This window comes from Denticeps clupeoides, chromosome 7 (genome assembly GCF_900700375.1).
Source record: "Denticeps clupeoides chromosome 7, fDenClu1.1, whole genome shotgun sequence".
Lineage (NCBI taxonomy): Eukaryota > Metazoa > Chordata > Actinopteri > Clupeiformes > Denticipitidae > Denticeps > Denticeps clupeoides.
Genome location: NC_041713.1, coordinates 247,906 through 275,104, shown reverse-complemented (window position 1 = coordinate 275,104; position 27,199 = coordinate 247,906). Strand labels below are relative to the sequence as shown.

The 27,199-nt window shown below is 51.4% G+C and overlaps 3 protein-coding genes across 6 annotated transcripts in view; all 3 read left to right on the top strand.

The window, feature by feature from the left end:
- Window positions 1-280: 280 nt before the first annotated feature.
- Window positions 281-14,961, top strand: map3k3 (mitogen-activated protein kinase kinase kinase 3). The gene is made up of 17 exons (XM_028987023.1): window positions 281-615; window positions 3,546-3,632; window positions 4,114-4,235; window positions 4,349-4,389; window positions 4,622-4,721; window positions 4,836-4,949; window positions 5,734-5,854; window positions 7,268-7,401; window positions 10,776-10,849; window positions 10,925-10,992; window positions 11,072-11,149; window positions 11,255-11,416; window positions 11,699-11,847; window positions 11,916-12,047; window positions 12,115-12,244; window positions 12,724-12,901; window positions 13,397-14,961. Exons 2-17 carry the CDS (start codon window positions 3,629-3,631, stop codon window positions 13,623-13,625), a joined length of 1,836 nt encoding a protein of 611 aa, XP_028842856.1. The 5' UTR covers window positions 281-615; window positions 3,546-3,628; the 3' UTR covers window positions 13,626-14,961.
- A 3,109-nt stretch (window positions 14,962-18,070) lies between these two features.
- On the top strand, window positions 18,071-22,145 carry gfap (glial fibrillary acidic protein). Its single transcript, XM_028987022.1, has 9 exons — window positions 18,071-18,740; window positions 20,111-20,171; window positions 20,245-20,340; window positions 20,416-20,577; window positions 20,667-20,792; window positions 20,864-21,084; window positions 21,159-21,202; window positions 21,274-21,359; window positions 21,512-22,145. The coding sequence occupies exons 1-9, from the start codon at window positions 18,229-18,231 to the stop codon at window positions 21,551-21,553; spliced, it is 1,350 nt and encodes a 449-aa protein (XP_028842855.1). The 5' UTR covers window positions 18,071-18,228; the 3' UTR covers window positions 21,554-22,145.
- A 1,102-nt stretch (window positions 22,146-23,247) lies between these two features.
- kcnh6a (potassium voltage-gated channel, subfamily H (eag-related), member 6a) overlaps window positions 23,248-27,199 on the top strand; it is a 68,418-nt gene continuing 64,466 nt past the window's right edge. For all 4 annotated transcript variants that reach the window (XR_003750350.1, XM_028987021.1, XM_028987020.1 and 1 more), the window contains exons 1-4: window positions 23,248-24,032; window positions 25,235-25,465; window positions 25,925-26,077; window positions 26,147-26,250. Coding sequence is in view for 3 of the 4 variants with exons in the window: in XM_028987021.1 (XP_028842854.1) it covers window positions 23,801-24,032; window positions 25,235-25,465; window positions 25,925-26,077; window positions 26,147-26,250 (720 nt within the window). In the remaining variant the exon portion in view is untranslated. The remainder of the gene's footprint in view (window positions 24,033-25,234; window positions 25,466-25,924; window positions 26,078-26,146; window positions 26,251-27,199) is intronic.

The window sequence follows — 27,199 nt, the reverse complement described above, 5'->3', positions numbered from 1 at the left end:
CTTATTATAATGTAATGGTGTGGTACTCTGCACTTTATTATCTGTCCCACGTCATTCTGTTTGTCTTTGGAGTGGAATAAGATGGACCTTTATTAGTCCCCACACGTGGGAAGTTGCATTAACGATATGCGTGTACATATGAGCGTAATAAATTCTATTTTTCATAGTTGACTTTAAAAGTAGTTGTATAGTGACAGGAAAGCGCTTCATAAACCATCTCCCATAACCCGCCGTGGACACGCGCGTCCTACGTCACGCCTGCGTGCGTGCGCGCGCCCGAGGCGCGCCACCAGTGCGCGTCCCCGCGTGTTGTCGGCGCGCTTTTCTCCCCCGAACCCGCCGTGGCCGCTGCAGTTCGGCGTGACCTTCGACCCACCGCGACCTCGGGCGTGTCCGGTCTGGAGGAACATCTGCAGAACATCTGCAGAACATCTGCAGAACTTGTTCTCTTCGCCAGGAAATGACGAACAGCGCGAGGAGCCGCCGCTGAAGTTCCACCTCAACTTCCTGCCAGCAGAACCGCGACGTTCTCCGCGGAGGAACCCGGACCTGGCGCGCCAGGAGAATGGAGCGGGCGGTTCGAGCCGCGACAGCCGCGTCCCGCCGCGGGTTCAGGTGAGTGAGCGGACAGGCGGGTCAGAGGTCAGCCCCGCCCACCGGCCGTGACGTGGGGGGGGCTTCTCCTGCCGGCGGACCTGTGGAGAGAAGGTCCCAGGAAGGTCCGGAGGATTGTGGTGGACGCGGTCATACCGGAGCGCGCCGCTGGGGGAACATGCCGCGCATTCCTGTGGCGGGTTATTACCCACAATTCCAGGTGCTGCAGCCCTTTCCCGCCATCTCATGAAAGCGGAGAAGCAACCTTCGTATCGAGATGTTGAGGGGTGTGTGTGTGTGTGTGTGTGTGTGTGTGTGTGTGTGTGTGTACAGTCCCTGACTAAAGTCTTGTCGCTTGTGTACAAATTGACCGCAAGTGCGGCTGAAACTTATTTCCAATGAAGATTTTTTTTTTCATTTTATTCCCAACAGCTTTTGTAATAACGTTTCAGTGCAAAACGAAACTGTCCAAAACTTGGTCAAGCCCACTGAGTCCAGACATAAGTGTTGTCCCGTGTCATATGAGCGTCACCTGTCACTAATAATGGATCAATTAGGTGTCAGGTGTGTATAAAATGAACCCCAGAACCCCACTAGACCTTCACATCAACTGCAACTATACACAATTATACACACCTGGGGCAGTGGTGGCCTAGCGGTTAAGGAAGCAGCCCCGTAATCAGAAGGTTGCCGGTTCGAATCCCGATCCATCAAGGTGCCACTGAGCAAAGCACCGTCCCCACACACTGCTTCCCGGGCGCCTGTCATGGTGCCCACTGCTCACTCAGGGTGACGGTTAAATGCAGAGGACAAATTTCACTGTGTGCACCGTGTGCTGTGCTGCTGTTTATCACATGTGACAATCACTTCACTTTTTAACTAGACCTCTGCAAACATGCCTAACGTTCACCATGAGACTAAAGTGTTGATTATCAAGAGGCTGAAGACCAGATCCACTGCTGATGTGGCCGACACCTTCAATGTGTCTCAGCGTCAAGTACAGAGGATAGAAAAAAGATTTGAAGAGACTGGGGACGTTTTTGACAAGCCCAGGTCAGGCAGACCCCGCAAGACAGCTGCTCGAGAGGACCGTTTGTTGGCTCGAGAATCCAAGGCCGGCCCATTTTCCACTGCAGCAGAGCTCCACGAGACCTGGTCACCTGAAGTCCCGGTTTGTGGGATTCTGTCTCGAAACGGCCTCCATGGTGGAATCAGTGCCCAGAAGCCAGAACTAAACAAAGACAATTGAAAAACCGTGTGGCATTTGCGGAGGCCCACAGCCTGTTAAAAAGATGGACGCTGGAAAAGTGGCAGAAGGTGGATTTTTCAGATGAATCTTCTGTTGAATTACACCACAGTCGCCGCAAATATTGCAGGAGACCTACTGGAGCCCGCATGGATCCGAGATTCACCCAGAAAACAGTGAAGTTTGGTGGCGGAAAAATCATGGTCTGGGGTTCCATCCAGTATGGGGGTGTGCAAGAGAGCTGCAGGGTGGAAGGCAACATCAATAGTCTGAAATACCAAGAAATCTTAGTTAACCTTCTATATTCCCAACCATAAAAGAGGCCAAATACTGCAGCAGGATGGTGTTCAATCACATACCTCCATCTCCACATCAACGTTCCTCAAGGTGAAGACGATCAGGATGCTCCAGGATTGGCCAGCCCAGTCACCAGACATGAACATCATTGAGGAAGTGTGGGGTAGGATGAAGGAGGAAGCATGGAAGACGAAACCAAAGAATATTGATGGTAGTAGGGTGGTAGTAGCCTAGGGGTAACACACTCACTTATGAACCAGAAGTTCAAACCCCACTTACTACCATCGTGTCCCTGAGCAGGACACTTAACCCTGAGTGTCTCCAGGGGGGGACTGTCCCTGTGACTACTGACTGTAAGTCGCTCTGGATAAGGGCGTCTGGTAAATGCTGGAAATGTAAATACTGATGAACTTTCTTCGCTGTTCCTGATGACTTCATCAATAAATTGTATGAATTCTTGCCAGAGCGCATGGATGCGGCCCTTCAAGCTCATGGAAGTCATACAAGATGTTACATTTGGATCTCGCAGCACCACGACTTCATTTGCTGACATATTTTTGTCTTGCCAAAATTTGACCTTTCTGTCTTGATTAAATGATAAATCATTTTCCAGTGAAACTAATTCATTGAAAACAGATTTATTTCTAACACCAATTGATTAATTAAAAGTCAGGTTAATAGCAGGTGTTTCTACAAAATACATAAACGACACGACTTTTGTCAGGGACGGTGTGTGTGTGTGTGTGTGTGTTTTACCTGCCTGCTGGGACAGCCGGGATTGGTGTGTGTGTGTGTTTTACCTGCCTGCTGGGACAGCCAGGATTGGTGTGTGTGTGTGTGTGTGTGTGTGTGTGTTTTACCTGCCTGCTGGGACAGCCGGGATTGATTGTGTGTGTGTGTGTTACCTGCCTGCTGGGACAGCCGGGATTGATTGTGTGTGTGTGTGTTACCTGCCTGCTGGGACAGCCGGGATTGATTGTGTGTGTGTGTGTTTTACCTGCCTGCTGGGACAGCCAGGATTGGTGTGTGTGTGTGTGTGTGTGTGTGTGTGTTTTACCTGCCTGCTGGGACAGCCGGGATTGATTGTGTGTGTGTGTGTTTTACCTGCCTGCTGGGACAGCCAGGATTGGTGTGTGTGTGTGTGTGTGTGTGTGTGTGTTTTACCTGCCTGCTGGGACAGCCGGGATTGATTGTGTGTGTGTGTGTTACCTGCCTGCTGGGACAGCCGGGATTGATTGTGTGTGTGTGTGTTTTACCTGCCTGCTGGGACAGCCAGGATTGGTGTGTGTGTGTGTGTGTGTGTGTGTGTTTTACCTGCCTGCTGGGACAGCCGGGATTGATTGTGTGTGTGTGTGTTACCTGCCTGCTGGGACAGCCGGGATTGATTGTGTGTGTCTCATCCCTGCAGGTTGTTGATTGTTTTTTTGAGGACCAGAGAGTGTGAAGATCTCCAAAGCTGATCTAGATCAAGAACACACACACACCAGCAAAATGAGTGAGTTTCCCTGTTGTGTCCTAATAAAAGTTTTGTATGTCTGTACAAACACACCCTTCATAATCATCACACACAGCAGGTATGTAACACACTATGGCTGTTAGAAATATCGATAAATCGCGATACTTTGCAATATTTTACGTGCTGATATTTTATCCATACAGGGAAATATCGCTGTTTTGTATAAAAAATATGAGTCTGCACCACACCAGCCTCAGATTTACTGACTGGGCATTTAAATATCTTCTTTTCAACATTGTGCAACATTTTTGGCTCCCACTACTTCAGATGTATTTTATTAATTTTTTTTTACTTTGGTTATTGGAATTAGAGCACAAGCTGTATTTTTACCTGCTGTGGGTTTTTAATCCAGGAGCCGAGCTCATCTTCATGTGATCAGATCAGTATTGATCCAGGCAGTGTGATTGTGGCCTGATGATGATGATGATGATGGTTGATGCTCCACATCTTCTCTTTGCAGATGAGCGACAGGCTCTCCACTCCATAATGAAGGACCTGGTGGCTCTTCAGATGACACGTCGGCAGCTCCCTCCTTCCTATGACACCGCCAAGCCGAAGCCGGCTGGCACTAACAACCGACAGGTACATGAACACACACACACACACACACACACACACACACACACACACAATTAGACAGTTAATGGGCTTGTCTTCTGTGTGCAGTGCTGTTACTTATGTTCTTCTTGTTCCAGGAGGACATCAGAGTAAAGTTTGAGTTCAGCGGGGAGAGGAGGTGAGTAGGAGCTGCTCTCCTGTGTTGTGTGTGTGTGTGTGTGTGTGTGTGTGTGTGTGTGTGTGTGTGTGTGTGTGTGTGTTCTGAGGGCGGGGCCTGTGGTTTGTCTGTAGCCACCTCAGAACCCACAGATATGCAGATGGGTGGAGTTACAGAGCTAAAGCCATCTTAGTTTCCTCTTTTAATGTGTGTGTGTGTGTGTGTGTGTGTGTGTGTGTGTGCGTGCGTGCAGGATTCTGATGTTTGCTCGCCCGGTGCAGTTTGAGGAAGTCCAGCAAAAGGTCAAGAACGTTTTTGGTCAGAAGCTGGAGCTGCACTATATGAATAATGAGGTACATCATGTAGCCACATAAAAATGAAAAATTGTTCATCACATCCACCACAAACATCAGGTGTGTGTGTGTGTGTGTGTGTGTGTGTGTGTCTGTCTGTGTGTGTGCATGCAGTTGTCCATCCCCCTACGTGACCAGGATGATTTGGATAAAGCCACTGAGCTGCTGGACCGCAGCTCCAACATGAAGAGCATTAAGATCATGCTGCTCCCTAAGGAGCACAACAACGTGAGTCTCTCACTCACTCACTCTCTCACTCACTCACTCACTCACTCTCTCACTCTCTCACTCTCTCACTCACTCACTCACTCACTCTCTCACTCTCTCACTCACTCACTCACTCACTCTCTCACTCTCTCACTCACTCACTCACTCACACACACTCACACACACTCACTCACACACACTCACACACACACTCACTCACTCACACTCACTCACTCACACACACTCACTCACACACCACACCACTCACACCACACCACACTCACTCACACTCACTCACACACACTCACACACACACTCACACACACTCACTCACTCACACTCACTCACTCACACACACACTCACTCACACACACCACACACACACACACTCACACACACACACACACACTCACTCACACACTCACACACACACACACAGTGCTCTGATTGATCGGGTCTGTGTTATGACCTGCATGATGGATTTGATTGGTAATTGAAGGGGTTGTGAATGGCATATCTGTTCACTCAGTCAAAACAAACACTTGACCTGACCTGGCGCTCAACTCTACTCAGATTGGATAAGACAAAGGGACACAACGAAGACATGTCTCATGTCTCAAGGCGGTAACACTGATTATAATTCAAGATGGCGCAGAGTTCTGTTTTTACATTTCATCATAATCCAGCATCAGTTTAACCTCAATTTCTCCCAAGTGCATTTATTTATTCTGTGCATTGACCAATGGTTGTGTGTGTGTGTGTGTGTGTGTGTGTGTGTGTGTGTGTGTGTGTGTGTTCTCCCCAGGCCTCATCACCTTCACAGCACACAGTGTGTAAGCAGGTGCGGATCAAAGCATCTCAGTCCACAGGAGATGTCAGCGTGGCTTACCAGTCTGGTGAGACCAGGGGACGACACCCGTCCACCAGTGAGTCCAGCACTTCTGACACAGTACCATGACCAGTACCAGATCCAGCACCATATTCAGTACCACTACCATGCCCAGTACTAGATTCAGTACCATGCCCAGTACCAGATTCAGTACCACTACCATGCCCAGTACTAGATTCAGTACCATGCCCAGTACCAGATCCAGCACCATATTCAGTACCACTTCCATGCCCAGTACCAGATTCAGTACCATGACCAGTACCAGATCCAGCACCATATTCAGTACCACTACCATGCCCAGTACTAGATTCAGTACCATGCCCAGTACCAGATTCAGTACCACTACCATGACCAGTACCAGATTCAGTACCATGACCAGTACCAGATCCAGCACCATATTCAGTACCACTACCATGCCCAGTACCAGATTCAGTACCATGACCAGTACCAGATCCAGTACTAGATTCAGTACCACTAACATGCCCAGTACTAGATTCAGTACCATGCCCAGTACCAGATTCAGTACCACTACCATGACCAGTACCAGATCCAGCACCATATTCAGTACCACTACCATGCCCAGTACTAGATTCAGTACCATGCCCAGTACCAGATTCAGTACCACTACCATGACCAGTACCAGATTCAGTACCATGACCAGTACCAGATCCAGCACCATATTCAGTACCACTACCATGCCCAGTACCAGATTCAGTACCATGACCAGTATCAGATCCAGTACTAGATTCAGTACCACTACCATGCCCAGTACTAGATTCAGTACCATGCCCAGTACCAGATTCAGTACCACTACCATGACCAGTACCAGATTCAGTACCATGACCAGTACCAGATCCAGCACCATATTCAGTACCACTAACATGCCCAGTACTAGATTCAGTACCATGCCCAGTACCAGATTCAGTACCACTACCATGACCAGTACCAGATTCAGTACCATGACCAGTACCAGATCCAGCACCATATTCAGTACCACTACCATGCCCAGTACTAGATTCAGTATCATACCCAGTACCAGATTCAGTACCGACTGAGCACTGCCACCCTACGTGGCGGTGCTGATTACGTTCAGTCGGACGCCAGTTCCATCACTTTCCCCCTCTCTTGTTCGTCCTGTCACAGCTTCCTCTCCTCCGTGGGTCCTCTTCCTTTTCCTGTCCACCATCACTGGCTGCCCTGCAATGGCCTGCTGGCCGTCAGCCAATCGGATTTGGAGACAGGTTTAGTGTGTGGGGGTGGGTGGTATAGGGAGGGGTCGCCCTTTCACCTCTCCATTCAGCATCTTTACTTCAGATATTTTATTATTAGGATGACAGCCGATCTGACGGTCAGAGACCATGTTTATTCCCTGTATATTTAATTTTTTCCATTTAAACCACAATCTTATGACAGCCAATCAGAAGCATTTTCTACTCTCCTCCTTCACCAGGCTCCCAAAATGCAGGGCGGAGCTCCCCGCCTCCTGGCTACGTTCCTGAGAGGCAGCAGCGAATCGCACGCCAGGGATCCTACACCAGCATCAACAGCGAGGGGGAGTTCATCCCAGAGGCCAGCGAGCAGTGTGTACGTCTCACACCGGACACAGGGACAGGCAGGCACAGAGAGACACAGACGGACCGGACAGAGGGACAGGCAGGCACAGAGAGACACAGACGGACCGGACAGAGGGACAGGCAGGCACAGAGAGACACAAGACGGACCGGACAGACGGACGGGCAGGCACAGAGAGACACAAGACGCACCGGACAGAGGGACAGGCGGGCACAGAGAGACACAAGACGCACCGGACAGAGGGACGGGCAGGCACAGAGAGACACAAGACGGACCGGACAGAGGGAAAGGCAGAGACAGACACAGACGAACCGAACAGAGGGACAGGCAGGCACAGAGAGACACAAGACGGACCGGACAGAGGGACAGGCACAGAGAGACACAAGACGGACCGGACAGAGGGACAGGCAGGCACAGAGAGACACAAGACGCACCGGACACAGGGACAGGCAGGCACAGAGAGACACAAGACGGACCGGACAGAGGGACAGGCAGGCACAGAGAGACACAAGACGGACTGGACAGAGGGACAGGCAGGCACAGAGAGACACAAGACGGACCGGACAGAGGGACAGACACAGACGAACCGAACAGAGGGACAGGCAGGCACAGAGAGACACAAGACGGACTGGACAGAGGGACAGGCAGAGACAGACACAGACGAACCGAACAGAGGGACAGGCAGAGACAGACACAGACAAACCGAACAGAGGGACAGGCAGAGACAGACACAGACGAACCGAACAGAGGGACAGGCAGAGACAGACACAGACGAACCGAACAGAGGGACAGGCCGAGACGGACACAGGGACAGGCAGGCACAGAGAGAAACAAGACGGACCGGACAGAGGGACAGGCACAGAGAGACACAAGACGGACCGGACAGAGGGACAGGCAGGCACAGAGAGACACAAGACGGACCGGACAGAGGGACAGGCAGGCACAGAGAGACACAAGACGGACCGGACAGAGGGACAGGCAGAGACAGACACAGACGAACCGAACAGAGGGACAGGCAGAGACAGACACAGACGAACCGAACAGAGGGACAGGCCGAGACGGACACAGGGACAGGCAGGCACAGAGAGAAACAAGACGGACCGGACAGAGGGACAGGCACAGAGAGACACAAGACGGACCGGACAGAGGGACAGGCAGGCACAGAGAGACACAAGACGGACCGGACAGAGGGACAGGCAGGCACAGAGAGACACAAGACGGACCGGACAGAGGGACAGGCACAGAGAGACACAAGACGGACCGGACAGAGGGACAGGCAGGCACAGAGAGACACAAGACGGACCAGACAGAGGGACAGGCAGAGACAGACACAGACGAACCGAACAGAGGGACAGGCCGAGACGGACACAGGGACAGGCAGGCACAGAGAGACACAAGACGGACCGGACAGAGGGACAGGCAGGCACAGAGAGACACAAGACGGACCGGACAGAGGGACAGGCAGGCACAGAGAGACACAAGACGGACCGGACAGAGGGACAGGCAGGCACAGAGAGACACAAGACGGACCGGACAGAGGGACAGACACAGACGAACCGAACAGAGGGACAGGCAGGCACAGAGAGACACAAGACGGACTGGACAGAGGGACAGGCAGAGACAGACACAGACGAACCGAACAGAGGGACAGGCAGAGACAGACACAGACGAACCGAACAGAGGGACAGGCAGAGACAGACACAGACGAACCGAACAGAGGGACAGGCAGGCACAGAGAGACACAAGACGGACCGGACAGACGGACGGGCAGGCACAGAGAGACACAAGACGCACCGGACAGAGGGACAGGCGGGCACAGAGAGACACAAGACGCACCGGACAGAGGGACGGGCAGGCACAGAGAGACACAAGACGGACCGGACAGAGGGAAAGGCAGAGACAGACACAGACGAACCGAACAGAGGGACAGGCAGGCACAGAGAGACACAAGACGGACCGGACAGAGGGACAGGCACAGAGAGACACAAGACGGACCGGACAGAGGGACAGGCAGGCACAGAGAGACACAAGACGCACCGGACACAGGGACAGGCAGGCACAGAGAGACACAAGACGGACCGGACAGAGGGACAGGCAGGCACAGAGAGACACAAGACGGACTGGACAGAGGGACAGGCAGGCACAGAGAGACACAAGACGGACCGGACAGAGGGACAGGCAGAGACAGACACAGACGAACCGAACAGAGGGACAGGCAGAGACAGACACAGACGAACCGAACAGAGGGACAGGCCGAGACGGACACAGGGACAGGCAGGCACAGAGAGAAACAAGACGGACCGGACAGAGGGACAGGCACAGAGAGACACAAGACGGACCGGACAGAGGGACAGGCAGGCACAGAGAGACACAAGACGGACCGGACAGAGGGACAGGCAGGCACAGAGAGACACAAGACGGACCGGACAGAGGGACAGGCAGAGACAGACACAGACGAACCAACAGAGGGACAGGCAGAGACAGACACAGACGAACCGAACAGAGGGACAGGCCGAGACGGACACAGGGACAGGCAGGCACAGAGAGAAACAAGACGGACCGGACAGAGGGACAGGCACAGAGAGACACAAGACGGACCGGACAGAGGGACAGGCAGGCACAGAGAGACACAAGACGGACCGGACAGAGGGACAGGCAGGCACAGAGAGACACAAGACGGACCGGACAGAGGGACAGGCACAGAGAGACACAAGACGGACCGGACAGAGGGACAGGCAGGCACAGAGAGACACAAGACGGACCAGACAGAGGGACAGGCAGAGACAGACACAGACGAACCGAACAGAGGGACAGGCCGAGACGGACACAGGGACAGGCAGGCACAGAGAGACACAAGACGGACCGGACAGAGGGACAGGCAGGCACAGAGAGACACAAGACGGACCGGACAGAGGGACAGGCAGGCACAGAGAGACACAAGACGGACCGGACAGAGGGACAGGCAGGCACAGAGAGACACAAGACGGACCGGACAGAGGGACAGACACAGACGAACCGAACAGAGGGACAGGCAGGCACAGAGAGACACAAGACGGACTGGACAGAGGGACAGGCAGAGACAGACACAGACGAACCGAACAGAGGGACAGGCAGAGACAGACACAGACGAACCGAACAGAGGGACAGGCAGAGACAGACACAGACGAACCGAACAGAGGGACAGGCAGAGAGAGACCAGACTGAGCTACAGGATTCTGTGCCACATGCGTGATGAGATTAATGGAGACAGCGTTACTCGGGGAAATGAGACTTGGTTTGACACCAACATGGTGTGTTTGTGTACATCGTCAGTGGAATTGATAAAAGGAATAAAATCTGTACTTGTGTATGTATTTGGGTGGAATTTATTAATATGATCTGACCAGGTGCTGGACCCGTGGAGCAGCACGGAGAACTCCGTCTCCGGCAGCTGCCAGTCTCTGGACCGGGACTCGGACAGGTGAGACGGTCTGATGGACAGACGTGAGACTCGGGCCTGAACCGGCGCTGACTAACAGCCTGCCGTATTTCACAGCCCCGCCCTCAGGAAGTCGCGCATGCACCGAGCAAAGAGTTACCCTGACAACCGGCAGGACGGCGCAGGTGGGCGTGGCCACATCTCCTAGCAACATCAGACGGTCTAATTCCACAGCCTCACGCTCCGTGTACTTCTGTTCTCCAGACTGTGAGAAGGTGGGGAAGGGCGGGACGTTCCCCCGCAGATACCACGTGTCCCTCCACCATAAGGACCTGAGTGAAGGTGTGGACACGTCACGGCTGCTGATTATTATTCATATTTTTGGGTGTGGTTTACAGGTCACCAGAATGCATTTTATTGATCAGCGAATCAACCACGTTGTTCCAGGTCGGCGGACGTTCCCACGGATACGGCGTCCCCAGGGTAACCTGTTCACGCTGGTGCCGTCGCGGCGCTCTCTGAACGGCAGCGAGGAGAGTCTGGCCAGCTGGCAGCTGGTGGACCCACAGGGCCGACTCCGCCCACAGGAGCGAAGCGTCGCACACAAGTGTGAGCATTCACGTTCACACACACACACACACACACACACACACACACACACACTCACACACACACTCCCCACCTCTCTCTAACTGGCGTGTGTCCCCAGCCCCCAGTGCCCCGGTGACGTGGCGGCGGGGTAAACTGCTGGGTCAGGGGGCGTTTGGGAGGGTGTACCTCTGCTATGACAGGGACACGGACACACTCTCACACACACACACACACACACTCTCACACACACACACACACACACTCACTCTCCACCTCTCTCTAACTGGCGTGTGTCCCCAGCCCCCAGTGCCCCGGTGACGTGGCGGCGGGGTAAACTGCTGGGTCAGGGGGCGTTTGGGAGGGTGTACCTCTGCTATGACGTGGACACCGGCAGGGAGTTGGCAGCCAAGCAGGTTCAGTTCGACCCCGACAGCCCCGAGACCAGCAAGGTGAGGAACCTCACGCCGCCACTGCTGGCACGTGGAGCGGGTTCTACGGTCTTCTTCTCTGCCTGCAGGAGGTCAGTGCTCTGGAGTGTGAGATTCAGCTGTTGAAGAACCTCCACCACGAGCGCATTGCCCAGTACTACGGTTGCCTCAGAGACCACAGTGAGAAGACCCTCACCATCTTCATGGAGTTCATGCCAGGGGTCTGTAGAACCCTCGTCTTTTGAAATGCTGCAGTAGGACGGAATGTGACCAGGGTGTCTCGTGCAGGGCTCTGTGAAGGACCAGCTGAAGGCTTACGGTGCCCTGACTGAGAACGTCACCCGGAAGTACACCCGCCAGATCCTGGAGGGCGTGTCCTACCTGCACAGCAACATGATTGTGCACCGGGACATCAAAGGTGAGAACGATATAAAACCAGCAGATGGTACAGCACAGCGCAGCACACGGTGAAACGTGTCCTCTGTATTTAACCGTCACCCTTGGTGACAGTGGACACCATGACAGGCGTGTGGGGACGGGGCCTTGAACCCACAATTTTCTGATTACAGGTCCGTTTCGTGGCCCACTAGGCCACCACTGGTCCTCGGTGTCGTGAATGTACTAGAAAAAAAGGAACATTTTTATTAGAAATATTAGAACAGGTGGAAGAGCTTTTCTAGAACACTTTAGTTCTCCGTCCTCCCGTGGGGTGGTAGTAGCCTAGTGGGTAGTAGCCTAGTTCGTCGTCTACGAACCAGAAGACCCAGGTTCAAATCCCACTTACTACCATTGTGTCCCTGAGCAAGACACTTAACCCTGAGTGGGGGGACTGTCCCTGTAACTACTGACCTTAACTCGCTCTGGATAAGGACGCCTGGTAAATGTAAATGTGTTCAGGTGCCAACATCCTGCGGGACTTGGCGGGGAACGTGAAGCTGGGAGACTTCGGCGCCAGCAAGCGTCTCCAGACCATCTGCATGTCCACCAGCGGAGTCCGCTCCGTCACCGGAACGCCGTACTGGATGAGTCCGGAGGTGATCAGCGGGGAGGGATACGGGCGCAAGGCCGACGTCTGGTGAGGATTTCATATCAGACGTAACATATTCATATTTCCCCATGAAACGCTGCCAGGTTCTCCAGGTTCCAGACCTGGATTCGCTGTTCTGCAGGTCTGAATGTTCTGCTCTGGGACTGTAGGCTTCGGATCTGGTTCTGCTGCTAATTTTGCCGTTGATCCGGTCTCAGGCTGATCTTTGGTGAGGTGTGTTTACAAAAACATTTGAGGTCACTGAAATGGGAGGAGCCTACAGTCGTACCAAGGGATTCCCAGCTCTACTCTGATGGGGACGCCCTGTCTAGGACTCACACATTGTCATCAATCAAAGGAGAACATTTCCACAAAAGCACTCCTGTGGTCCTCAACAGTGTTGGACCTCCTCCTCCTTTGTGTGTGTGTGTGTGTGTGTGTGTGTGTGTGTGTGAGACCTGGTTTTTATTCTACATCCCAGGAGCAGGCAGGCAGGTTTCAGATGGACTGATGGTTTGTGTGTGTATGTGGTTGCACACACAGGAGTCTGGGATGCACTGTGGTGGAGATGCTAACGGAGAAACCCCCCTGGGCGGAATACGAAGCCATGGCAGCCATCTTTAAAATTGCCACCCAGCCCACAAACCCCCTGCTGCCGTCACACATCTCGGACCACACCCATGACTTCCTGCAGCGCATCTTCGTGGAAGCCAGACAGCGGCCCAGCGCGGATGAGCTGCTCCGACACGCCTTCTCCCAGGTCCTGTGCTGAGGACCAGCAGGGGGCGCCAGACCACAGGTTCCTCCGTTCCACACTTTACTTTCCTACAGAATTCCTGCTGGGACGATGGTGGAAATGCATGGTGTGGGCACGCTTTCTTACGAAAACACACTCTACATGCATCACCTAGAACCTGGAGAACGTTTCCAAAGAACCTGAAGTGCCGTCATGTTGCCAATGTGCCGTTCGGGTCAGGTGACTGGAAGTCGGGAAGTGTTCTCGTTTTTCTGTCACCTCTTCTGACCTCCTGGTGGTTGGCATGCTGTATGCTTGTTACCATGGCGATACACAACTAGTAGTCCTGCTGAGGCTGATTTATTTCCCAGCTCCAGTCTTCCAGTATTTCTGTCTTCAGACAGGGTTCCATCGTGCCTGGTCATCCATTTCACCCGTATTGTTCTTTCTACATGTGAACCTTCTTGTCTGGTCCTCTCCGTTGTTCGTGTTTTCAGATAAACCAAAGACTTTTTTTTTTTTTTTTTTTATTGAACAGAGAATGACCATGAAGTTGGGTGAAATGCTCCAACTGTAGCTCTGTTGGTCCTCCTGAATCAGTGGTGCGCTGGTTGAGGAGAAGAGTGGGTCGTATGCACTTTTCACTGAATGTTCTTTCCTTGCTATTTGTTTTATTTTTTGTATTCAATGTGAAATCTCTATTTTTATTTATAATCTGGTGGTTCGCCATTTTTTTATAGCGACGCTGTATAAGTAAGAATATCTATATATATATATTATATATTTACTCCAGAACAATGAACTGCTTAGTAGTTTTCCAGAAATATAATGAAATGTATCCTCATGTAAAAGCAGCTGGTTTTGCAAAAATTACTATGGAATTATTAGTGTTAAGGTGTGGGTGGGCAGGGCGTCGACCCTTGATGGACCGTGAACGTTGATGATGGAGATGCAGGGTGAATGGACCCCAGTCACGTTGCTTAAAGGGAGGTGTGTGTGTGTATCTAGAAGGGAAGGCCAATTGGAGAGGGGTGGTGTCAAGAGGGCGGAGCTTAGCTTACCTGTGCAGGTAAACCCCCAAGGTCCACTGGTCCACCCAACACTGCGACGACTTTGTTTAGCTCAGGGTTCGAGTGTCCGGTGGCCCACCGATTCTGTACTGAGATCCTGATGAAAATGGCTGCTAGAGTAAATGTTCAAGGCAGCTAGACAGTATTGTAGAATTTGTTTTGGAGGAACTTAGAGAACCCTGAAGTAAGCAAAAGAACGTGTGTGTGTGTGTGTGTGTGTGTGGATTTTTATAATGATTATGGACTTGCAGTGCAAAGTCCAGTGTACAAAATGTTATTTACAATAAAAGATGAAATGTTCATCCATGTTGTCATTTTAACTCGCACAAAAATATTCCACTTATGCAGCTGACTGTTGCGCTTATGAAGGTTTAACTTTTTCAATTAAAAGCTAATGATAATGTTATTTTGGTTTATTTAATACAGTGTTCTGATTGTGTTAACTAGTGTTCAGGCCTCATAATAATGTGCCTTCATCCAAGCCACCGGGGGGAGAGATGCCACCACCCGGTGTCATCTTTCCTCACTTGGCATGCCACCCAGCTGCTGGTGCAGACTGGGCTTCCTGCTTCAACCCTTACAGATGCTCCAGAGCAGGAATTTCATCCATGATTACTAATATGCATCTAATGTAAAATAATGTGAATTATGACGTGGTTCCCTGATTTGATCCAGCAGCGAGGAGGCCATCAGGTCCAGGGGACACATCTTCTGGAGGTCCATCAGTCTACCCATCGGTTCCTTTTGATTACCTGCTTGGTGGCTTGAAGGTATTAAAGAACTGAGTCTCTATGAAGAATCCACCAGCAGGTCGACGTTGTGTAAGTGTGTGATGCCATTTGGTGGACTTTTTTTTTTATTATTTGATTTACCGTGTTATAGTCAAGATGAAGATGAGGTCGAGTCCAGGTCGAGTCCAGACCGAAAACAGACTAGGGTTAGAATCGACATCAAACCACTCAGATGAACTTCTGGGGAAAAAGATGTTGCTGTAAAGTGTCATTACTCGTTAAAATTCGAATTCATGTTATCTTTTTATATTTATTTATGTAAATTATTTTATTTATATTATATTGTCCATATGTGTCTTATTTAAAATCTCCCAGATTTGTCATATTTACAAGGCCTGATGGAAAATAATATTCTCAGCAATATAGTCCCATAAACATTTTATCAGACCTCAGGAAGAGAAAGACATGGGACGTTCCAGAAAGATAAAGTCTCGTATTAAGCCCTTAAAAACATTGAGGGACAGCGGTGGCCTAGCGGTTAAGGAAGCGGCCCCGTAATCAGAAGGTTGCCGGTTCAAGTCTTAATCCACCCCCTTGATGAAGGTCCCGTCCCCGGGTGACTGTTAAATGCAGAGGACACGTTTCACCGTGCCACTGTGCTGCTGTGTCTCACAATGGCAATAACGTCACTTTCGACTTTCATATCGTGTTTCCCACAGACCCACGATACTGCGACTACAGAAGAAATATATATAAAGTATTACACATTATGCAAAGGGTAGTGTACAGAGATAAAGTTACATCTCTACACACCTCACGATGGACACGACTCCGCTAGTCAAGGTTATAAAATGGAATTATTGCCTCTCCTGCACACAGACGTGGGATTGTGATCAGCCGGACTGGTCTTCTGTGCATACTGGAAGATTGCAGGCTCAGCCAACTACACCGCACACACAGACGGTTCTGGACTCCATCTGATGAACCTTCTCCAGTAAATCTCACCGTGCCGCTGTGAATGCAGCGTTGTGCTACAGAGAACAGAAGCTACTGAAGCCACAGGGACGGAAACAAAGGTTCCTTTACGAGCCGGGCCCGCGTTTTACTGCCTTGTTTTTCTGGCCCAGCCCCGGCTTCAGAGGAAGGGGGAGAAGATGGACAATCTGCCCGGTTGCTGTCGTGTCAAATCCCTGACCATGTTGATCCCGGGACCCCCGGCCAACCCCCCTTACCCCCACAAAAGCCCCTTTGTGTTGCCATGGCGCAGCAGTAATCCCCATTTAATTCACGGCGGCGGCTTAGTGCCGCGGTGAAGCAGATGTGTAAATCTGTGACTGTGTGCCGGGCCGAGCTCTTTGTTGAGACTGATCTCTGTTTTGGAAGGGGGGTTCAGAGCCGGACCACCGAGCGTCCTCTGTCCACACCCACCATGACATGTACATTTACAGCCTTTACCAGACGCCCTTATCCAGAGCGACTTCCAGTCAGTAGTTACAGGGACAGTCCCCCCCTGGAGACACTCAGGGTTCAGTGTCCTGCTCAGGGACACGATGGGGTAAGTGGGGTTTGAACCTGGGTCTTCTGGTTCACAGGCGAGTGTGTTACCCGCTAGGCTACTACCACCCAGTAGTTATAGGGACAGCCCCTCCTGGAGACACTCAGGGTTAAGTGTCCTGCTCAGGGACATGATGGGGTAAGTGGGGTTTGAACCTGGGACTTCTGGTTCATAGGCGAGTGTGGTACCCACCAGGCTACTACCAGCGCATGAACGACGTGATTCCGTCTAGAACTGGCCAGAGATGGATTCTGCCCCTCCCGGCCTCGCCCTGACTACACGGGGACAAAGCCGGCCGGAGGGCGTGGCCCCCTCCCCCGCATACCGCCACGGATCCTTTGGAAGAGCCATTGTCCGCCTCCGGTTCTCCTAGTGAGGGGAACCTGGGCAACACCAGCGGCGACTCCAGTAACGCCGGCTCCTTCTGATTTGTTCGCCTTTAATGACGTCAGACACACATTTCCCTTCTGGACCGAGTTTATTTACCGCTCCGCTGCCGGCTCGAGTTCCCACGCAGCTTCAGAACTTGCGGCGGTGAAAGTTGGTGGGACGGGGGGGACGGGGGCGGGGTTACGGTCACGTCTGGGGACAGGAACTGTTGGAGCTTTAAATGGCTTGTTGAATGTTCTCACCGTGTCTGTGTCTTTATTCCCCACATTTACAGCATTTACCAGAGCGCCTTGCAGTCAGTAGTTACAGGGACAGTCCCCCTGGAGACACTCAGGGACGCGATGGTAGTAAGTGGGGTTCGATTGACAGGCGTGTTACACAGTGGAGTCCATCTTTGTTGGCTGTATAATGTTATTCAGTTTAAGCCAGTCGAGTCTTTTTGTGCAGAATAGGACTCGACTGGAGAAGGTCCACCGTTACCGTGGTATCTCGAGAATGGAGGGACAGACAGACAGACAGACCTTAACTCAGTCGAGTCCGTAATAAAAATGACTGGACTGCTGTTAATAGAGCTGCTCAGTACAGACTGTCTGACTGGCCAGAGGATTACGTAATCGCATCATTACGTCCCGCCAAGGGGGACAAAGGGGAAGCCGATGGGAAATGTGGGGAGAGTATATGAAGACGAAGACAGATGAGGACGTAGTTCTCCACCCGTGTGCTTGTGAGGGTCGTATAAAACCCAGCCAGTGGCAGTGGGTGGAGTTGGGACGTTCATAGCTGAGTGGACAGGGACAAACGATCTCCGCTCCCCCGCCTGAACCCCCCTTCTGTCCCTGCTGCTGGGCTATAAAAGCCCAGTTCCTGCCCAGTCCCGGTTCTATTCCCACACCATGGACAGCCAGAGAGTTCTGTCTTCGTACCGCAAGCGCTTCGGGCCCCAAGGCGGCCCGTCCACCATCGGCGGGGTGGGACGGCTGTCCTCGGGGAGACTCTCGCTGCACAGCAGCCCCCGACACCTGTCCCTGTCCAGCCCCATCACGGCGACCACCTCGCGCCTGTCGCTGGGCGGCACCCCCATGGGGGAGCGGCTGGACTTCTCGGCCGACTCGCTGCTGAAGGCGCAGTACCGCGAGACGCGCACCAACGAGAAGGTGGAGATGATGGGGCTGAACGACCGCTTCGCCAGCTACATCGAGAAGGTGCGCTTCCTGGAGCAGCAGAACAAGATGCTGGTGGCCGAGCTGAACCAGCTGAGGGGCAAGGAGCCCAGCCGCCTGGGGGACATCTACCAGGACGAGCTGAGGGAGCTGCGCCGCCAAGTGGACGGCCTGGGTGCTGGAAAGGCCCGTCTGGAGATCGAGAGGGACAACCTGGCTGCAGACCTGGCCGCCCTCAAACAGAGGTGACTTACAACTAAATTTGGCAGGTCCTGGACCAGGACCTCAGGTCTGTGTAGAAACGTGGTGAGATAGAGAGGGTTTTCCTCCTGGAGATGGACCTGTGTGACCTCAGGTCTGTGTAGAAACGTGGTGAGATAGAGAGGGTTTTCCTCCTGGAGATGGACCAGTGTGACCTCAGGTTTGTGTAGAAACGTGGTGAGATAGAGAGGGTTTTCCTCCTGGAGATGGACCGTGTGACCTCAGGTTTGTGTAGAAACGTGGTGAGATAGAGAGGGTTTTCCTCCTGGAGATGGACCAGTGTGACCTCAGGTCTGTGTAGAAAAGTGGTGAGTTATAGAGGGTTTCCTCCTGGAGATGGACCAGTGTGACCTCAGGTCTGTGTAGAAAAGTGGTGAGTTATAGAGGGTTTTCCTCCTGGAGATGGACCAGTGTGACCTCAGGTTTGTGTAGAAACGTGGTGAGTTATAGAGGGTTTTCCTCCTGGAGATGGACCAGTGTGACCTCAGGTCTGTGTAGAAAAGTGGTGAGTTATAGAGGGTTTTCCTCCTGGAGATGGACCAGTGTGACCTCAGGTTTGTGTAGAAACGTGGTGAGTTATAGAGGGTTTTCCTCCTGGAGATGGACCTGTGTGACCTCAGGTCTGTGTAGAAAAGTGGTGAGTTATAGAGGGTTTTCCTCCTGGAGATGGACCAGTGTGACCTCAGGTTTGTGTAGAAACGTGGTGAGTTATAGAGGGTTTTCCTCCTGGAGATGGACCTGTGTGACCTCAGGTCTGTGTAGAAACGTGGTGAGATAGAGAGGATTCTCCTCCTGGAGATGGACCCGTGTGATGGGATCTGCATTTGCACATTGAGACATGCTATTAAAGTTCTCTGCTCCTGCATCATGAGGACGGTGTGAGGGAATCTTCTCATCACTCCCCCTCATTCGCCTGTTTTAGCTCATCAATAGAGGTCCTGCGGAGTCCAGAACACAATAGTCCTCCTGAATAGAGCCGGTCGGCAGGGTGGAGGTCTGAAAAGCTGGAGATACGGGAGACATCAGCGGGAGAATTCCATTCAGTAGAATTACGGTTGTAGCGTGAACGTTGTGAAAATGAGTAGAGTGATGTTTTACTGGTGAGAATAGTGTGTGAGAGTGTGTGGGTGTGAGTGTGAGAGTGTGTGGGTGTGTGTGTGTACTCCACCCCGTGGGAAAGACTCCGTGTGGAAGGCTAATGATGCAGAAAGGTCCTTTTGGCCATCAATCCAACCTGCACAGACCCTGTCAGCCCCACTGATGGAGGTTAAACTCCTCCTTCTCCAGGATGGGCGTGGACCCTGGCTCCACGTTACCTTTATAAGTCCTTGATTTCCACTTCCTGTCTGTGCAGGATGCAGGATGAAGCTGGTCTCCGGCAGGAGGCCGAGAACAGCCTGAACGTCTTCAGACAGGTGAGAACTCTCTACCACAGATAAACCTGCGGTGAGATGAAGCTGCATCAGTTGTGTCCTCATGATTGTGCAGGACGTGGATGAAGCTGCTCTGAACCGTGTGCAGCTGGAGAGGAAGATTGAAGCCCTGCAGGATGAGATCCTCTTCTTGAAGAAGATTCATGAAGAGGTGAGTGTCTTCATGGTAATAAGGACCATGGTTTGGTCAGCGTTTCAGTGAAGCATATCCCGCCCTTTTCTGCAGGAGCTCCGTGAGCTGCAGGAGCAGCAGATGGCCCAGCAGGTCCATGTGGACGTGGACGTGTCCAAGCCCGACCTGACTGCTGCGCTCAGAGACATCAGGGTCCAGTATGAGGCCATGGCTGCCTCCAACATGCAGGAGACTGAAGAATGGTACAGGTCAAAGGTCAGAAGACATGAGTGCAGTGTGGAGGAAGTCCGCTTGTTCTTTCCAGGGTCATGGATGGACTGGTTTTGTGTCCTTGTCCTCCCCAGTTTTCGGATCTGACTGATGCGGCCAATCGCAACGCAGAAGCCCTGAGGCAGGCCAAGCAGGAGGCCAACGAGTACCGGCGGCAGGTCCAGGTGCTGACCTGCGACCTGGAGGCCCTCCGCGGCACCGTGAGTTTCCAAGCCAGACGCTCATCACGTGACCTTCAGCGTCCGGCTCTGATTCCAGCCGTCTGTTGCAGAACGAGTCTCTGGAGCGGCAGCTGCGTGACATGGAGGACCGCTTCGCCATGGAAACCGCCGGCTACCAGGACACCATTGGACACCTGGAGGACGAGATCCACACACTAAAGGAGGAGATGGCCAGACACCTGCAGGAGTATCAGGACCTCCTAAACGTCAAACTGGCCCTGGACATCGAGATCGCCACGTACAGGAAACTCCTGGAAGGAGAGGAGAGCAGGTGCAGCTCACGCTTGCTCCCTAAATAATGGGTGGGCGGAGCCCAGGGTTCTCATCTCTGCTCTTGGGTTTCAGGATCACGGTTCCTGTCCAGAGTTTTGCCAACCTTCAGTTCAGAGGTGAGGTGGTCTTCACTCGTCGCATCTGAGAGAACTTGCAGAATTTGCTGATCTCCTCTCTTTCTGCTCAGAGACCAACCTGGACACCAAGCTGGCCCCTGAGGCTCACGTGAAGAGGAGCATCGTGGTGCGGACGGTGGAGACCCGTGACGGGGAGGTGAGGGGACTTTCAATAAAACGGAATATCGTCACGTTGATGCATGAAGCAGCATCTCCAGCAGATGTCGCCAATAGCTGGAAATCAGAGCTTCTCCTCAATATCAGTCCGAAAGAGATGTTCTGTCTGAAAATGACCTCTGTCTTCTCCAGATTATTAAAGAGTCCACCACGGAGAGGAAGGACCTGCCGTGACGGCTGCTGACCGGGCGGGCGGCCATTCCTCATTAACCCGTAACAAGGCCCAGCAGGAGCACCGTGCTGGAGCGTGAAGATACTAGTCGTAGCGACCTAACCGTAGAATGAGACACAGTGGACACGTGCTAGTCGGGAGAACTAGGTGGGGTAGAAGGGCGTCTTGGGAAATGTAGTAGGTGGCATGTGAGAGCAGACGGGGATGTAGTGGAGGTTCAGGAGGAGGACAATGTTGCTGTAGATCCGGAGGTCAGACGGGTGGATTTTAGATCTCGTGGAATGTTTGCTGTCTTGATATTCTTATTGACCAGGCGTGCCACCATCCCATCATCAACTACTGATCTTCTCCTTGCTCTTCTCCTGTGTCACTGTTACACTCACAGGCACTCGGCCGACCCCGAGTTTACTTCAGATAATGTCAGAGTGTGTGTGTGTGTGATTGACAGGGTGATGTCTTGTTGAAAAGGAGATCTTCTTCTCCATAGATGGTAAAATTCTGGAAGATTCCCTGCTGCCGTGTGAAGATGTTCCGTTTTTTACTCTGCTGCTTTATCAGTATCTAACACCAATAAAGTCCCAGACATGCTGTTCATCAGGTCCTGGCTTCTTCTCTCATATGTCCCTCATAACCACAGTCCGCACTGTGGACCCGTCTTCGTTCTGCTTTGAGTCGAGCTGTCATGGTAGACATCATAGTCTTTGTCCCGTCCACACTCATTTTAGTCAAGTTTCAGTCGACTGAATAAAACTGGAATTCTATTTACATTTCATCATTAAAACATCTTATCTTATTATTATAGAATTATTGTTACCGTATAGTCACAAGAATATTCGACATCCATTCCATCACCCAGCCATTATGAAACAGGGACTGAGGACGTGACGTCATCTGTGTGACCAGACGGGAGACAGAAACCTCCCATAATATCGCGATTCAAGGAAAACGGGGACATTTTTTACATTTAGTCTCGTTTTACTCATTATTACACGATCTATTTCATTATAGTCACCATCACACGACCAGCAATTACGTCTCGTCTCACTTCCTTCACGTAAAGCAATTCCGTTGACGAAAACCCCGCTTGTCCTGGACGGAATGGGACGCTTTAACTCTGTAACGGGGACAATGATGAGCTGAACACAGGAAGGCCACTCACCATGAATGTCTCTCTCTCTCTCTCTCTCTCTCTCTCTGCAGAATGAAGCAGGCCTGCGTGGTTAAATATTTTTAAAATATTCTCACAGTAAAAGTGAGTGACGGTGACAGTGACAGATATGGGCAGCTGAAGTGTTTCCCGACTTGGTGGAGTGTCTGAGCCGCAGAATTGATAAGAGAGACGCCTCCTTATGGTTTGACCCCCTGGTGACCCCTCACAGTCCAATCCAGCAACACGTTACTCATCCTCCTGCACACACACACACACACACACACAAACGCACACAAACGCATGTATTTGTATTAGATGTTAATTTATTCACAAAAAATAAAAGATGAAAAAATGTAAAAGGAAGAAGGTCACAACGCTTTTACTTTTATTCTGCAGAAGGTGAAATTAGCATAAACCTTGTTTAGAGCCGTAGTCTGGAATTCCACGGAGAGCGTCACCATCAATCTTAATATCCAGCTCAGCCTCCCATCGCAAGTATTCTAACGAGACCTGAAACGGGACGTTTTACAGCCGGGGACCAGCCAGCATGTTCTACCTCCCATAACTCCTCACCTGGAGGTCTGGGAGAAGAAGTTTTCATTTGGAGTAAAGGTGGCCTATCTGAGGATGTGTGTGTGTGTGTGTGTGTCACTGTTATCTGTCCTTGTGTTCAGTCTCACTCGCGTCCTGGAGGCCTGCAGATGCCTGGCCGGGAATGTGGAGCAGATAAGGTCCTTCAGACTGACCCTGAGCAGATCTCAGGCTGGACAGGCTGGACGAGGCGTGTTCTGCATCTGATCGTGTAAAAACCATTTAGAAAAATAAATTCATATTCACGTATAATAAACCACACACACACACACACACACACGGCATGCTTCAGTGGTATGGTCCACGGAGTGGAGAACGTGAGGAAGTTTTTATTTTTTTAACACCTTTAGATGTTCCTCTTTTTCCTGTTTTCGTTGTTTCAGTTGATTTCTGGAGAACACGACGTACTTTTACCCTGTAAATTCTGAATAAACATTTTTTATGGCCGCTGAAATTTCTGCTCCAGTCATGTGACGCGCTGCTCCATATAAAGCCCCTCCAGCGGTCCATGTGTGATCCTGATGTTCTCCACGCACCGTCCCCTGAAGATCTGTGTCATATCAGCTCGTTTCCGTGCTGGGAGACTCGCTCCTCTGCAGGAAGTTCTACATGCGCGACATGTGGCGTTATTCCGCGCGTCTGGGGACACGGAAGGACCGTTAAAATGCCGGTGAGACGCGGTCATGTCGCGCTGCAGAACACCTACCTGGACACCATCATCCGCAAATTCGACGGACAGAGTGAGTTTGACGCTTTCCTCCACCTTCTCAGCTGGGTCCTGGTGGCCTTGTGGACCACAGGGATGATGTTAAAAATATCTGGTATCTGCTCCACATCTCAGCTCGGAAACTGCTCCAGTACAGAGAGCAACGTGGAGAAGTGAGAAGGTGATGAGCTCCAGGAACAGAAGGACCCTTGTTGAGATGAGACGTATCGTGTCTCTGTCTCACGCAGCACCACCTAAAATGAAAGTGACATGATTGTCATTGTGAGACACTGCAGCGCAGCACACGGTGACACGGTGAAATGTGTCCTCTGTATTTAACCATCACCCTTGGTGACAGTGGACACCATGACAGGCGCCCGGGGAGCAGCGTGTGGGGACGGGACCTTCATCAGTGGGTGCTTGGTGGCAGTGGTGGCCTAGCGGTTAAGGAAGCAGCGTTGTAATCGGAAGGTTGCCGGTTCTAATCCCGATCCGCCAAGGTGCCACTGAGGTCCCCTTGATGAAGGTCCCCACACGCTGCTCCCCGGGTGCCTGTCATGGTGTCCACTGTCACCGAGGGTGATGGTTAAATACAGAGGACACATTTCACCGTTTCACCGTGCGCTGTGCTGCAGTGGTTCACAATGACGACCACCTCACTTTACTTTACATCGAGGGGACCTCAGTGGCAGTTCAGAACTCGAACCGGCAACCTTCTGATTACGGGTCCGCTTCCTTAACCGCTAGGCACACACACACACACACACACACCCAGTAGAGAGGGTGGGGCCGGACAGGGCCGGGACCGGAACGTTCCTCTGCGGGGGTGACGGCTGGCTGCAGAAATAGCCGGTAAATGCAGGCCTGTTCTCTCTGATGGATCCCTGGGGAGATAATGTGTGGATCCACCACCCAGCATCCACACTGACATGGAGACGTCTACTAGATACGCAATCTTCACCGCTCTTATATTTACCAGACTGACAGGGACAGTCAAGGTTACGTGTAAGTGGGGTTCGAACCTGGGACTTCTGGCTTAGAGGTGCGTGAACATCCCACTAGGCTACTACCACGTTTAAAACATCATTACACGAGGAGGAGCTACGGCCACGCCCAGCCCTTGTGTTGGTGTGTAATTACTGATTTGAAAGTGGGTGGAGCCTGTATCTGTAGTACCTGATCCTTCCCGAACTTTCTGACCCTTCACCATTTTATCTTCTACTCTGCCCCTCTCAGACCGCAAGTTCCTGATCGCCAACGCTCAGATAAAGAACTGTGGCATCATCTACTGCAATGAGGGCTTCTGCCAGATGTTCGGGTTCTCGCGGGCGGAGATCATGCAGCAGCCGTGCACCTGCCAGTTCCTGGTGGGGCCGGGCACCATGAAGAGCGCCCTCGCCCAGCTGGCACAGGCGCTGCTGGGATCAGAGGAGTCCAAGGTGGAGATCCTCTACTACTCCAAACAAGGTACTGAGCACCGAGGCCGGGAGGGGAACGAGACACACACACAGACACACACACACACACACACACACACACACACACACACACACACACACACTGTTGAACAGCTCGCAGTGACGGACCAGTGGAGATGATGAGTTTATTCATCCTCAGCCATCTGTTCTCCAGTGAAACACCGGAGAACGTTCCTTATCTTCTGTGTGTGTCTAATAGTAGTCACACACAGACACACACACACACACTTTGTGGACATTCACAGTGTTTGCTTCAGTGCTGATGGTGAGCATTATGGTTGCTGGGTGCCTGTTGTCTTGGAAACACTTTTCACTTTTACCACCTCACACACACACACACACACACACACACACAGCTTCAGTCACATTACAAGTGTGAATTGAATTTGTGTTTGATGGACTGTGTGTGTGTGTTTGTGAGGCGTCACCTCTCTGCTCTGTGTGTCAGGTGTGTGTCACCCGTGTCTGGTGGACGTGGTTCCTGTGAAGAACGAGGAGGGGATGGTCATCATGTTCATCCTGAACTTCCAGGAGCTGCTGGAGCCCTCAGGAAAGAAGGGGACCCTGAGACAGAGGATCACTCCGAGCTGGATACATTCTGGTGTGTGTGTGTGTGTGTGTGTGTGGTGTGTGTGTGTGTGGGAGGTTCTGATCTCACTCTGTATCTCAGGTCAGAACCACAGACTCCGGTTGAAGCTTCCTTCTCTCCGCCCGACGCACCGCCCTTCAGTCTCCAGGCAGCAGTTTGAGGATGTGGTGGTGGAGTATCTACAGGTAGGAGTCTTCAAGCTTCAAGTCACTGTGCAGCATACTGAACATGGACCACAGACAGCTGAGGAGAGATTAGAAAGAAAATTACAGACAAGCGTGTTCCATGTAAAGGACCATCTGAAAGCAAAATGGTGCACGTTATTCAGAAGTTAGGAAAGAAAAATAGTTACCAAAGAGCCCAGAACATCTCCCAGAGAGATCAGAGGTGATGTCCATGGACAAATTACATCACACCATCAGATCACACCATCCAAAGTTGACGACTGAGGAGGACGCCACTGCTGAAAGACTGGAATTTGCCAGACAAACCACAAAGCTTCTGGGAGAAGGTCCTTTGGACAGATGAGCCACATGCACAAATTGAATCATATGAAGACTGTACCTACTGTGAAACATGGAGGAGGTTCATACAAGGTACAATGAAATCAGAAAGCTTGGTCTCAGTCACAGGTCCTTCTGGGGTCCTGTCCTGGTCCTCCAACTGGGTAATGACCCAAAACCAGAGGATGGTAGTACGAGTTACATTTTTTAAAGAGTAGGTTTACAACAAGATCCTTTTTTTATTCCGTACATTAGACATGTTTCACCAATCAGACGTAGCCATGTAGTCACGTGACCACACAGACCTCTTCACACAGCACAGACACAGAACGAAGATGCGACAGACTTTCATATCGACACTTTTAGCATGTTGAACATTTTGTTAAATTATGCCAATAGCTAAAGTAAAATTAGCGTTATTGTTTAGCTGTTTTATTTAATATATCAATATTAACACATATAATTGCCGTATATAAGATTTGTATGCTCAGATCCAGTCCAGTAATTACAACAAATAATAGTTATTATTATTATTATTATTATGAAATAGCAGAATTTGCATGTTTAGATTTCTGAAGACATCATCTGTCTGAATACGTCATTTCTAAAAAATAAATGAGATGTTACAATG